The sequence below is a fragment of the Lytechinus variegatus genome, chromosome 4 (assembly GCF_018143015.1).
Source record: "Lytechinus variegatus isolate NC3 chromosome 4, Lvar_3.0, whole genome shotgun sequence".
NCBI classification, from domain to species: Eukaryota; Metazoa; Echinodermata; class Echinoidea; order Temnopleuroida; family Toxopneustidae; genus Lytechinus; species Lytechinus variegatus.
The window spans coordinates 27,720,205-27,734,014 of NC_054743.1; the positions used below are offsets into that span (position 1 = coordinate 27,720,205).

A 13,810-nucleotide genomic window follows, 5' to 3' on the forward strand; every position below is an offset into this window, starting at 1 on the left:
CGGATGTGGAACGGCCGAGTTTGTTGTTTATATAAAATCGTGTAAATGATTTAGATTTCAAGTCAAAATATAAAAAAAAATCAGCTCGCGCTCGTATTATTCATTGATACTCTTCTTTTTCATGATTACAAAAATCGCACGGAATGTCCGATTTTAAGTCTAAATAAAAAAAAAAAAAACTCCCTCGCGCATCGCGCTGGCATTATGATTTAATATCCATCGTGCTCAAGATTACAAAAAAAAATGTTAAGAATGTTCAATTACCACGTTGTAAAATCGGAGTAATCAGCCCGCGCAACTAATTCAATAGTGATAAGTATGTTCCAGGTTTAAGGACAAAAAAAATGAGCTCGCACTTCGCGTTCTCGGAGTATTGTATTTTTACATTTTCCTTCATGTTGGACAGTAGTTTAATTAAGGTTCCCGTTCCGGGGTCCGTAACACAAAGTTTGCGATGGATTGCAAATATGAAAGAACCGCACTGATTGGTTCCTGGTCAGTATTTAAAAACAAATGAGCGTTGTAACATTGATATTGATTGGTCAGTTCATTTAGCGATTGATCGCTAATCTTTGTGTTACGGAGCCCAGGGGCCCGTTGCAGAAAGAGTTGCAATCAAACGCAATTCTAAAAATCATGCGTAACTTGATTTTAATCCCGGGGGGGCCACTTACATTGGCGAGTGGATACCATGCGCGACCAAAAAAACACGTAAAAAGGATGTCTTTTTCACGATAGGGCACGTTACGTACGTAACGTGATAAGGGTGTCAAAAACACAAAAATAATGAAAAAAGGGTATCTATTTCGCTAGGAAAATTACGTGTTTAGGGTCGAATTTGCGGGGATGATAAAACAAAATTAATATGTTTTATAAAGGATGTCCTTTTTGCCCCAAAACTTCGTGTTTAGAGTCCGATTTGCGCGAGGTGTAGAAGGTGGGGTCGCCACTAAACCAAATAAGGTAAAGCCGACTACCGAAGGAAAACATTCCTGTACTTGTTCATTTCAGGGAATATTTGCCAAGAGTATCGTTTTGTTTCCAATACTTGTTAAGGGTAGGGTTTCACACGCCAATACTTGTTAAGGGGTGCATTTTCAGAATATGGAAATTACGTGTTTAGGGTGCTTTTCGAGACCCCGTGGTCGCGCATGGTATCCACTCGTGAATGGAAGTGGCCCCCCCCCCCGGGATTCTAATACGTCGGGAGGCCGGCGAAAGAAACTGAGGGGTTAAAGTTTCAGTATTTTGAATTGTTAGATTGCTATCATAATGCCAGGAAAGTATTCTTTTTTTAACAAAACTACCACCATCTTGTGAAGGATCCTTGGTATTTCCCTTCTCTTTTCTGTTAACCTGCATTTCAGAAATTCCGGGAGAAATTCAGAATAAATCGACACAACAATTCAAGTATATACCCAGTTGTTGTGTGTCCGGACAGGTTGTGTGTCCGGACGATCAATTTTAGAAAGTCATTTAGAAAGATTTACAAACGAATTTTCATCATTTTTTAGTACAAAATGTTAGGAAATATTAGAAAGAACAAAATAGAAGATGATTATAAGTATTGAATTCATGATTTTTAGTGTAATCCAAAGACGAAAAAGAAGGCTTCAAAAATATAAAGTGTCCGGACACCCGACCCCCCTTCCTACCTTTTTTTAAACCCCGAAACCTCCAAGGTGTTTACTCGTATCAACTTTACAACATCGATAGACAACAAACTTCCAAATTGTTAACTCTTCCAATACGAATCACTATTGACACACTATAAATTTTAAATAAATTAATACTCTGTACCTACAAAATTAATAAATGGCTCACAAAAATAAGGAAAGAAAACCAGTGCATTATATGCTCTTTATGCATTGCGACACCCGAGACAGTGGATCATTTGTTGCATTCCCTAAAATAGCGCCCTTTGGAATGTGTTGTGTATGAGAGTGACTGATTTTAATCCTAATTATTTCCATTCATGTGAAACTGTTTTATTTGGATTAATCACCTCAGCATTTAATTTTACTTGGTGAACAAATTTGAGGGCCTTTTCATATTAAACTGGCTTGACCAAAGGTTTAAAAGTCCAGTCTTTTCATACTCCTTCCTTGCAAAAATACAATGTAACATTGTTACATCTTTTCATTCCGTTTTCATCTCACCACATCTCATAAAATATCCCGGGGGGGCCAATTACATTGACGAGTGGATACCATACGCGACCAAAAAAACACGTAAGGATGTCCTTTTCACGATAGGGCACGTTACGTACGTAACGTGAAAAGGGTGTCAAAAACACAAAAATAATGAAAAAAGGGTATCTATTTCGCTAGGAAAATTACGTGTTTAGGGTTGAATTTGCGGGGATGATAAAACAAAATTAAAATGTTTTATAAAGGATGTCCTTTTTGCCCCAACACTACGTGTTTAGAGTCCTATTTGCGCGAGGTGTAGAAGGTGGGGTCGTACTAAACCAAATAACATAAGGTAAAGCCGACAACCAAAGGACCCGTTACAATAAAACATTCCTGTACTTGTTTAGGGGTTCAGTTCATTTCAGGGAATAATTGCCAAGAGTATCGTTTTGTTTCCAATACTTGTTAAGGGTAGGGTTTCACGGGTTTCACACGCCAATACTTGTTAAGGGGTGCATTTTCAGAATATGGAAATTACGTGTTTAGGGTGCTTTTCGAGACCCCATGGTCGCGCATGGTATCCACTCGTGAATGGAAGTGGCCCCCCCCCCCGGGTAAAATATTTAAATTTCCATTTTTCTTCATAAACCTTGGCCTTTCTTTCGGATCGATCGAGATATATATCGGAACGATATCGAATAATTTCCTAAGCGCGCTTTTCAAAATGGCGACCTCAACTCAATATCATAAAAAGGGTAAGAAATTTAGTGATTTACGTGGATTGAAAAGAGTATTAATAAATGGACAGCCTTGCTGGTTGTTTATTGGTATTTTTTAAGTTTTCTATTATTTCGAATCCGATTTTACTGTGTGAATTTTGGGGTGAGCGTCAAGACCGAGGCGAGATGACGTCTGCTGCAGTGCAGTGTGAGTTGTCATTTTTTCAGCGGCAACTCTGACCCATCTTTCGCCGAATCTACGGGGGAGCCGGGGCCGGGGAGAGTCACAAGTCAAACTCGGAGGCGATCGCTTGCTGGGGCGCGGGGGCGGGGGCGAATAATATTTTCTATAGAATCGAATCTAGGCTATTGAAACGTTTATTAGATCTATTCGGCCTTATCCTGAAATAAAGTCTCCTCTTTCCTCGTGTGTGTGCACGTGCGCTCGTTGTGTACAATTAAAAGTTAATAATGGGAGAGGAAAGAAGTCACCACTGGCATGGCTGTGCCTGTGCTGGGCGGTGACGAAATGAACTGCACAGGGTTCCCACGGTCCTGGAAAATCCTGGAAAAATTTGTGTTCCTGGAAAATCAGGGAAAAGTCAGGTAATTTGGAAAATTTGTGAAAAGTCATGGAAAAGTCATGGAATTGCATTTACCTCATGGATATGGCACTCAGCTTTCTGTTTTGTCATGTCTCGCAAAGTTCTCTCATACTTAACTTAATTATATCCACCGCTGATATATGATTTTGTTGTCTAAACTATGGTTTCAACTATATACAAGGACAAGGACAAGTTACAATGACACTCATTGGTCTAGTAGTATGTTCAAAATTCCAAGATGGCTTCCAAAAGTGGAGTACAAACTGTCTGATGTTACTTTTTTTTTTATAAAAGGACATAGTTTGTTCAATATCTGTCTGGGGAATATGAGTTTGGTGTCTAAACCATGGTTTAAAGGGTCAAGTAATACACTAGGGTTAGTTACAAGACCAGTCAGTTGTCTGTATGTTCAAAAATCCAAGATGACTTAGTGTTAGGGCTAGCAAGGTTGAAATAACATTTAATAAAAAAAGGTTTTTGTGAATACATGTATAACACAGCCACAATCCACATTCCTCACTCAAAATACTCATGGCCATGAATAAATTGATTGCTCCTGACATTAAATTCGGACAACCAGACTACAGAAAATTTCATCTTATTTGCAATGATATAAGATGCCAATCAGTCAATGTATTTTTAATATATCACATTTTGTAACCAGTTTTGCGTTCTCAGTTGTTTTTAGAGAATTTAAATTTCAAGTTTTGTACAATTTTACACACATTCATGGCAATTAGTTGACATATAAGTCATAACTGATCAAGCACTACCAGCATGGCTTTCAGAAAATTATACATTCAAAAGGTTCTGAATCTCTTAGTTACACAAGATGTTTTAATTGCTATTTTGCATCAAATAATGTGTCCTCTCTGCAAAAGTTACTTGAAAATGAAGTTTAATGAAATGTAGGCACCAAATGTCCAATTTTCAAGATATCCTCATTATTTTTGGAGCATATAGAGAAATACACTTGTTAATATAGCTGGTGTCCTCAAGTTGTATCACAAATGGCCTCATTTTTTTGTAATGTAGAGTGAAATGCAGCACTATGTTGATAATTTTAGGATGAGGATGTCTTTGTTAGCCCTTTTCATGTCACCTTATTGTAAAACCTAAATGTCACTCTTTTGTAATAATTGGCTCATGTGTGACATATGTAAAGTGTTTCATCTCCATATAATTCAGGGTTCCCCAGAAATTTGAAAACATAATTCCATTACTTTTTGTAGTAAAGGTGAATTCAGGATCCTAATTTCAATGTGCCTGGAACATTTGACATTTACATCTACAGTTGTATTGTATAGTTCACTTTTGTGACAAGATCTGCATGCTATGCTCTGAAAATTTGGAAATAGTTCATGGAAATCTGTCAGTTCAAGAAATTACATGAGTTTGTGTTCAAGACAATTTTGAATCTTGATGTTGGTGAAACGAAAATGGTACTGTACCCTGGTCAGAAACAGACCATACCAATGATATACATGTAGATGTACATGTCATGAGTAAGGTAGTGGGTGGAATGGATGGCTGTGAGGGGAGGTTATGGAGGCCATCATAATGTGTCTGATTTTGGAAACGGCGCCAGAAAGCAAGCCATGGAAAGCAGCAATTTAGTCATGGAAAAGTCATGGAATTCTTTTTTCAAATTTCTGTGGGAACCCTGACTGCAGTAATAATGGAGTGGTGACTTAACTGTTAAAACTTAAAGCAGGATAATACCATCTTTTCAGAAGTTGAGCTTAAAAAAACACTAAACTGTGCAGTGGGCGCATTAGTCCAGTCAATATAGGGTTTGACCCACCACTAATTGCAACACTTGATATTCCACTGCAGTGCCTTCCAGGAAGGTCCCCTGAACAACATATTAAAAGTCCCAAAAAATCCAAGGTGTGGAAATTTATGAAATTTGCATATTATGCAAATTAGCCATAAAAAGTTAGAAAAATAAGGAAAATAGTCCAAAAATTACAAATTAAGTGTCCAAAACAAATTTATTTGAGCGGAAATTTATGATAAATAACTTTAATCAATGTTTTTAATCAAAAATGCAAACAAATCTACCTCATTTGCATAATATGCAAATAAGCATCCATATATGGAAAAAATGTCAAGATATTGTGATTTTTCTCTCATTGACTGCTTGAAAATTTGAATAATGTTGAAATTACTATGCTGCTATCACTAAGGACGTTGAAAACATTAATATTAAGCTCAGTGTCTGTAGTGTCATTTGCATATTATGCAAATAAGTATCTAACATGTAATAAATATTCAAGAAAACACACTGGTGACATATTCCTCAAAAATTGCAAGTAGATTATCTATTGAAATTGGAATATGGAAATGCCTTACAGGAAAGTAACACCACATTAAAAGTCATTAAATAGACAATCATATGAAAATCACAAAATTTGCATTTTATGCAAATTAGCCATAATAATTTGCAAATGAGGAAAATAATCAAAAATTTGGAAATCAAGTGCGGAAAACAATATAAATTGAACGGAAGCTCATGGTAATCTTTACAAATTCAATAATTCTTCAAATAACAAAATTGTGAATAAATCTACATCATTGCAAATTATGAGCATCCTTGTATGAAAACCCCCCCAGAAATTTTGATTTTTCTCACACAAACAGTTAAACCCCCATTCAACAGAGAACAAGACCTCTGAAAGACTGCTATAAGACGATAAAACTTGCTTGATCTTTCAAGGGTCTTTCAATGAACTTTCAAAGATCTCCGATGTCTTTTACGATTCCTGATAGATCTTTCAATGGTCTTTATGTTCCTCGTGAGTCCCAAAACTTTTGAAACGCCAAAACAGTCTTTCAGTGGTCTTACAGTAAAATTATTTTTTGATGATTTTTCAATGGTCTTTCAATGAACTTTCAAAGTTCTTATTAGTCTTTCTATGATCTTTCGGCAGTCTCTCAAGCTTTTTACGGAGATTACTGTAAGACTCATGAGAGATCATTGAAATATCATCGAAAGATAAATAAAAGATCAGGCAAAGTCTATGGAAAGAATTTTGAAAGATCACTTAAAGCATAAACATCTCTGAAAGACCATTGAAAGATCTCTATAGGACAGGTGTCTTTCAGAGTTCTTTGAGGGGTCTTTCTGAGTCATTCCACAACAGAGATGACAAATTTCAGTGATATTGGAGACTGCTGTATAAATTAAGACCTTGCCAATTTTTGGTCTTTGAAAGGTCCTTCAAAGGTCTCCCCTCTGTGGATCTATATCTGAAGTGGAATGTACATGTTATGCAAATAAGCATCCGGCATGTTATAAATAATAAAGGAAACTTGTGATATTTTCCTCTAAAATTCCACGTAGATTATGTGTAACCTTGATGACCTTGCTTGGTTGATATTGACTTTTTTCATGAGCAGTTACCACCGGAGCAGATACCCCACTCATGTTGTGCAATGATGAGTCAGTTCTACATGGGTCCCACTGTTTGAATGCTTGAATGCTTCATCCAAGTCTTGCTCTCTCCTTGACTTGGTAGAGTCTTTGCATTTCTTGCTAGTATAGTCCACGCTAGCATTCTCCTTGATTGTCAAGTGATCAGCACAAGATGTCACACCCAGTACAAATAAAAGCTTGTTAGCTTCGAATATTTGGTCCTTGTAGCACGCTACTTGTGGTGGTGAATATGAGTACTTGCTCGAATCACGAGATCTCTGGGCATGGTTTATAAAAGTACCAATGAGCATTTGCCCATACGAGCAACATGAAAGCCATTCATAAAGTCATGATAAAGGCTTAAAGTGTATATAGACATCTTTCCCAGATACAGGAATCATGATTAGACGTTCTTGCTGAATCCAGTTGCTGCTTCAGGATGAAGCATCCATTTTCTGTTCTTTCCTCTTTGATGAATGTCCTAAGAATGGCAACTATCTCCAAATATTGTAGCTATAGTTTCTAAGCAAATCGTATGCAAATAATATCAATTTCCTGATATTTATGGCAAATGGAAATTCCTCAGTGAGACAATGAACAACCAAGTAGACGTTAACAGATGAAGGACTAAACCAGATGATTGCCTTTCCAACAAGAGGGCACAACATAACGAAACACCCTTAACATCCCCATCAAATACCATCCAACAATGATTAAACAGTGTGTACCCGTTCCAGGATTTGTTTGCCACTTTGTGTTACTCATTGGTATACTGTGAGTATACAGAGGAATAAACCTGTCAGAAATTATGGTACGACTGAGGATGTTAGTCTAGAGGAATGCTGACATTCATGCACATGTACTTTGGACAATCATACAACTCTCTGTACTGAAATCCGACAAGTCGAGCATAGGAGATTGAATGTTAATCAAGAGGACTTTGGCAAGAACCAAACCATTACCCATGTCTTCTTCCGACACAAGATGCCTCAATTTAATAGACGCTGGACATAAGATGTGTCGGAAGAAGAGTTTTATAGGAAGGCTTGCGCATGTTGAGCTCCTAAAGCATCTGGTGAAGCTCAGAATTGCTACACTAGGACCATAGAATGGTTTTAGACAAGCCTATAATACACCATTTGTTGACCGGATTGGCAATGATCCAGGCTGTAACAACTAGCATGTTGAAAGCCCTTAATATCATGTTATCATGCTATGACTACATTGGAAGACAACTGATTATTAGTCTTAGTATTTACCACTGATCATGATGATGATGACGCTGCTCTGCAAGTCCTGGAACCCTGTTCTGACCCAGACATGGCCAGAAAACATATTTTTTAGTCAAGCGGGTGTAGCCAAACTACTGAAGAAATTGTTAAAGAAACCAACCTGCATGAAGCTACTAGGCCAGATGGAATCTCTGCTACACTTCTTAATGAGACTACTCATCAGATCTCACCTACTGCCATAAGTTTGCTTTTCTTGGCCTTCTGTCGTTCCCATCCATATAAGAAACGGACGTCAGCTCTAACAAACTACTCACCAATTTCAAAAACTGTGCTTTGTTCTAACAACATGGCTTTAGGACGTGAAGAACACATTTGCAGTATTTTACCTTAAATACAAATTACATTAGGATAAATATGCATGCTTAGTGATAGCAGCATATTGATTTGAACAACAGTCAATGTGAGAAAATAAAATTTTCTTGACATTTTCCATATATGGATACTTATTTGCATAATATGCAAATGAGGCAGATTGGCTAGCTTTTTAAAATAAAAACATTGTACTTATTTATTCATCGTGAAAGTTTGTTCAAATTGCTTGCTTTTGACATTTAATTTATAATATTTGTGTTATTTTCCCTATTTGCTATTTTTAATGGCTAATTTGCATAATATGCAAATTAATTTTCAGGCATTGTGATGAATTGTAGTGATAGTAGCAAGTGTCCAAAACAAAAAAAAAATGTCTACATAAATGAAATGTTTTCAAGCAGTCTATATGAGAACAAGCACAATATCTTGACATTTTTTCCATACAAGGATGCTTATTTGCATAATATGCAAATTAGGTAGATTCGCTGGCGCTTTTTAATAAAAACATTGAATACAGTTATTTATCATTACTTTTCGCTCAAATTAAATTGTTTTGGACACTTAATTTGTAATTTTTGGACTATTTTCCTTATTTTTCTAAATTTTTATGGCTAATTTGCATAATATGCAAATTTCATAAATTTCCACTGCTTGGATTTTTTGGGACTTTTAGTATGTTGTTAAGGGGACCTTCATGGAAAGCATTGCAGTGGAAAATCAAGTGTTGCAATTAGTGGCGGGTCACCCCCCTATTCTGGCTAGATTGACTGGACTACATGGACATGTCGGGAGTTGTAGCTTCAGCTTCAGCAACGCGCAACTAGTCTACATGGTCTAGATTCTAGATAGATCCACTCCTAGTAATGGCAATTAGCCAGGAGGCTTCTTTTCTAGAGAGTAAAAATCATTTACTAGCGTAAGGTTACTCTCATCGAAGCCAGGTCCTCCTTTCTATTCATTTGTGTGTACCACAAAAAACCTGAAACTTTCGCCCCCGAGATTTCTACCTTCTTTCTAAAAGATCTAGCCCTAAATCATGTACATGGGATACAACTTCATTTCCGACATTTCTACGCTATGGATTTTATTTTTAAACAAGAATTCATTAAAAAAAATGAGAAAAAGGTCATGAAAAGATGGAAGTGACTTACCCGATGTTTACGCCGCCATCTTGTTTTCTATTCTTCACCTACGATAAGGATGCTTGCGTGCTCCTTAAGAAAAAATATTGCATCTCTGAAACTTTTATATACCGTAAAGAACATGTTGGGGCTTAAATTTCACGAAAAATAATGTCAAGTTCACATGATCCACAAGGTCAGTTTCAAGGTCAAAACTTAGGTCAAAGTGTCAAAACACCTCAATATGTTCCAATCTTAAAAGTGATGGCAGAATTAGAATCCTTATTCAATTCCCTTTCCAATGATACCCATTTTGTAAAGATTGGCCCAGTGGTTTTTGAGATACGAGGATTCAAAGGTAGCCGGCCACGCCCATTTTTGCCGAAAATCTCAAAATTCAACGGGCCGTATCTCGCGAACCCCTGGTCCGATTGACCTAAAATTTGAAATTTGGTACTGTGGGATCACACTTAACAAGTATACCAATTTTGATCAAAGTAAAAAATGGTCGGGTTAAAATTTTTATTTTTTTGGGGTGATTTGACATGGAATGACCCTGCAATCACCCCCCCCCCCCATAGACAGATCCAGGAGCAGCCCCCTCCTGTTTAAACTGCAATCATGGAGTAGAGAAAAATGATAAGGAAAAGAGGAAAGGATAAAGAAAGAAGAAAAAGAGAAGAAATAATAAGAGGGGGATATTGGCTAAATAGCAAAACTGAAAATGGTCCACCCTATGAGCATGAGCTATATGTAGGTTGTTTTGCTCCTTCACAGTAATGGTACCTCCTTCAAGAAAAAATATCAAGACCCCTGTTCTTAAAATATGGGAAAACGATACATTCACGCAGTTAATTCTTCAATGCTGAAATGCAGAGAGTTCCCAACCTATTCTGTAAATTGAGTAAAGAGGGAGCTGTTGACAGTCTGTTGCCAGAACCCTTGAGTGGTATTCTATAAATGCAAATTTCTTGTTGTTCTTGTTTAATATCTCACCAAGGTCATACATGTACCCTTAATAAAATGATTCCACCCACTCCGAAGCCGATTTCAATAAACTTTTCTTTGATGTGTTCTTTAATCCCTATATTTATTCAGCCTTTAGGGTTGAGATACCCATATATGACAAGAGTGGCTGACTTGGTTGCAGTTAGCATATTTTTTCCTTTGGTAGTTAATCATAGTACTTTTGATACAAGATTCAAATATTTATTGTCTGTAAAAACACAGAAATTCGGCCTCCGCTGGCACTACAATTTACATGACAACACTTATTCAACATTACATACAAAATACAGACATAATCAATTTTCAGCATTCTCTAGCACGCCCACACCACTGCAGATGCGCATAACAACAGATTTAGCGAATCCGCGCCACAGCACCAGTGCGGCGAGCCAGAGAATACTGAAAAATCCAGATAAATAATGTAGTACGAATAAATTAAATTATGTGACGTTAAATAGAGAGCAAGGAATTCTGTAACTGGCACAGGAACAGAAAGTCATGGGACAGTGACAGAATTCCTAAAACAAAAAAAACAAACAAAAAAAAAATACCAGAAATAAGCCTTATAAAACATGCGAGTCCTGCAGCTGACTGTATTGTATTGTATGGATGGCAAGTCAGTGGAAGTAAATTGAACCGGCAATCCGGCAAGATGCACGGAAGATCTAAATACTATTTTATCTATATATATAAATAAATTGCAAGTGTATGCAGAATGGACAGTATTTGAGTTATATGATCATAAGTTATTTAAAGCACATGTACATCATTTATTGGGAACACCACTGCTTCACCATGTTCATAATCTTAGAATTTGAATTGGGAATAACTTACATGTAAACTGTAATAACTTCCTAAGTTATGTATATATAATATTGCACTTAATTAGTTTATGTTGCAAATCATAGCATTATTAAGTATTATTATTTCCATACAGGGGTGTTTGCAACTTGGCTATTTTGGACATTTTTCCTGGGCTAAATTGCCACAGGTCCCTTGCTGTTTATTTCATAGTAAATCCTATTTAATATAAATTTTGTAGTGAAACCTTTATTCATTGGCAAGAAGATCAATATGTTTATGGTATGGCATGTAGGCAGTCGGTGACCAAGGGGACCACCAAGGAGTAAAATTGAACCTATTTCAGCTCAACTGCATTGTTCAGTTACGGGACTCAGAATGTGGTCTTTAAACAGATGATCTAGATAAAGATTTATGGTTTTTGTTTGCAGGTGGTTCAAAGGCAGAGTTTTCAACATTGTCAATTTGTCTCTCAAAATAAAGAAAGAAAGCAACTCTGTCAAACTTTCAAAAGGATAACAGAAACTGTGTTATTCCTTTACTATGTTCCTTTTGATAGCAACCCGATTGTACCCAGACCAGGTTTTAAGACATCTTCCTCTTTTAAGCCAGCTCCATTTTCCTTCATATTCTTACAATGGGCCTCAAGCGCAATGATGCTTCAGAGTTCCCATGGTGTTGAGACTTGAGTGGAGACAAGATTTGTCAGTTCAGGCTGTATTTTCAGGATTGCAATGGCAAAATATAGGTTGAATATATACATGTAGTCTTGTAGGGCAGACACTGTTTCCCCATGATGATGCCATAAAGTTTGTTTCTTGCTACTTTCATGTACATGTTCATGAACATTGTAAAAGGTTCAAACTCTTCACCTCAAATTGCAGTGTAATGAAAACCCCCCATAAAAACTATGCTTGCCATGCATGTACAATGTATGTGTGTAGGTATTCAAAAAGGCTAATTAAATTTGGGGAAATGAAAAGTAATCCTTGCCAAAGATTCATCAAAATTTGCCAGTTCCTATGAGAGGAGAAGCAGCAGTGAGTAAGAACTTCCTAAGGTCTAGCTAGTCTGCTATAAAGACCCTGTTCCAAGTTGTGTATTGAAATGTGCAGAGTGGATGCTCGTAATTGGTATGGGCTTTCAGTCTTTCACCAGAAGAGTGCCATTTGAATTCTGAAATTCTTATAACAATTTAATGTCCTGCTCCAGTTCGAGTAATGAATATGATTGATCATCTTTTTTATAAACTCAAAGTACTTTACTTTCTCTGTTGAAGTCTGATTCTAAAGACTATACAGCTACCGGGAGCAGTGCTTCAAGGCGCTAGACAACATCGCTGCGCGTAATGTCTGATTTCCCTTCTGCCCCTTATTCAATCATAGGACACGCAAGTGAAGTGCATGCTGGGTAGACAAACGGAGGTCGAGTGAGCTTATCCTTTGGCTGCTGATACGATCAGTTTGACTCTGCAGTGTTTGTTCGTGGGGCGTTCTAAATTCCCAAGCTTTTTTTTACCGCAGCAGGAGTAGATCTACTTCGGTACAGTGTAAACATAGTATCGTCATCTGTTGATTATTGTTCGCACAGTTGAAAGTTATTAATAACCTCTTGTGCTTTGGAAACTTTTCGTGTTACATGGACTGTGATACATGTTGAACCCGTTCATCTTTATTGATCCTTCTAGTTCTTGATTTGTTAAACTTTTCCTTTCAGGGGAAAAGGGGAAAGTTTGGGTTAAAATCGTCATGAGAGTTTCTTTCTTTAACTGTGAAGTATAATGGATTGTAGTTCCGGAAGTATGGATTCAGCAGCTTCCAGTGGAATGAACTCAGATTCTGTCCGTTGGTCGGAAAGTGAAGAGAAAGGAGAGAATGAAGGTTTGTCCTTTTATTTCAATCAAGCTCAAAGAAGGAGACTCCAAATAGAGACACCTCAAAGATGTGTTTGTACATGTATTTTGCTACTAGATTATCAATTTTAATAGACATTCAATTTTGATGTTTTGAACTTGGAGATGTTTCTTAATTTTTTGTACCTGTTCTCAGTCCTGTTTACTAATTAATATAAAAATGGCTATTTGCAGATAAATGAAATTGTAAACATTTGTTCAAGAATTCCTTTCATCTTTCTTTGAGTGGGACACAGTCCAATCATACACTCTTTATGTGAAGCATCACTTTTTCTGGGAGGCGCACTCAGAAGCAATAGGGTTTATGTGGGTTCAATTACTTCAATAGCTGTTTTAATTGTTGAAATCCATGGGCTCTCCAAAGATTTTTCTGGGTGTACTTGTTCTGTTGGTACAGTACATACTACTTTTAGATCCTCTAAAGCCCCTTCCCCCTACTTGCATATCTGGCATTAGCCTACTATTATCTGATATGCGCCGGGCTAGCGGG

At 37.0% G+C, this 13,810-nt stretch overlaps 1 protein-coding gene across 6 annotated transcripts in view; it reads left to right on the plus strand.

The window, feature by feature from the left end:
* Positions 1–2,820: 2,820 nt before the first annotated feature.
* LOC121413751 (serine-rich adhesin for platelets-like) overlaps positions 2,821–13,810 on the plus strand; it is a 74,566-nt gene continuing 63,576 nt past the window's right edge. For 2 of the 6 annotated variants that reach the window (XM_041606681.1, XM_041606682.1), the window contains exon 1: positions 12,765–13,288. In XM_041606681.1, coding sequence (XP_041462615.1) covers positions 13,189–13,288 — 100 coding nt within the window. In that variant the 5' untranslated portion in view covers positions 12,765–13,188. Of the gene's footprint in view, positions 2,888–3,371; positions 3,458–12,764; positions 13,289–13,810 lie in introns of those variants that run through there. The other 4 variants (XM_041606688.1, XM_041606686.1, XM_041606683.1 and 1 more) reach the window with 3 other exon arrangements.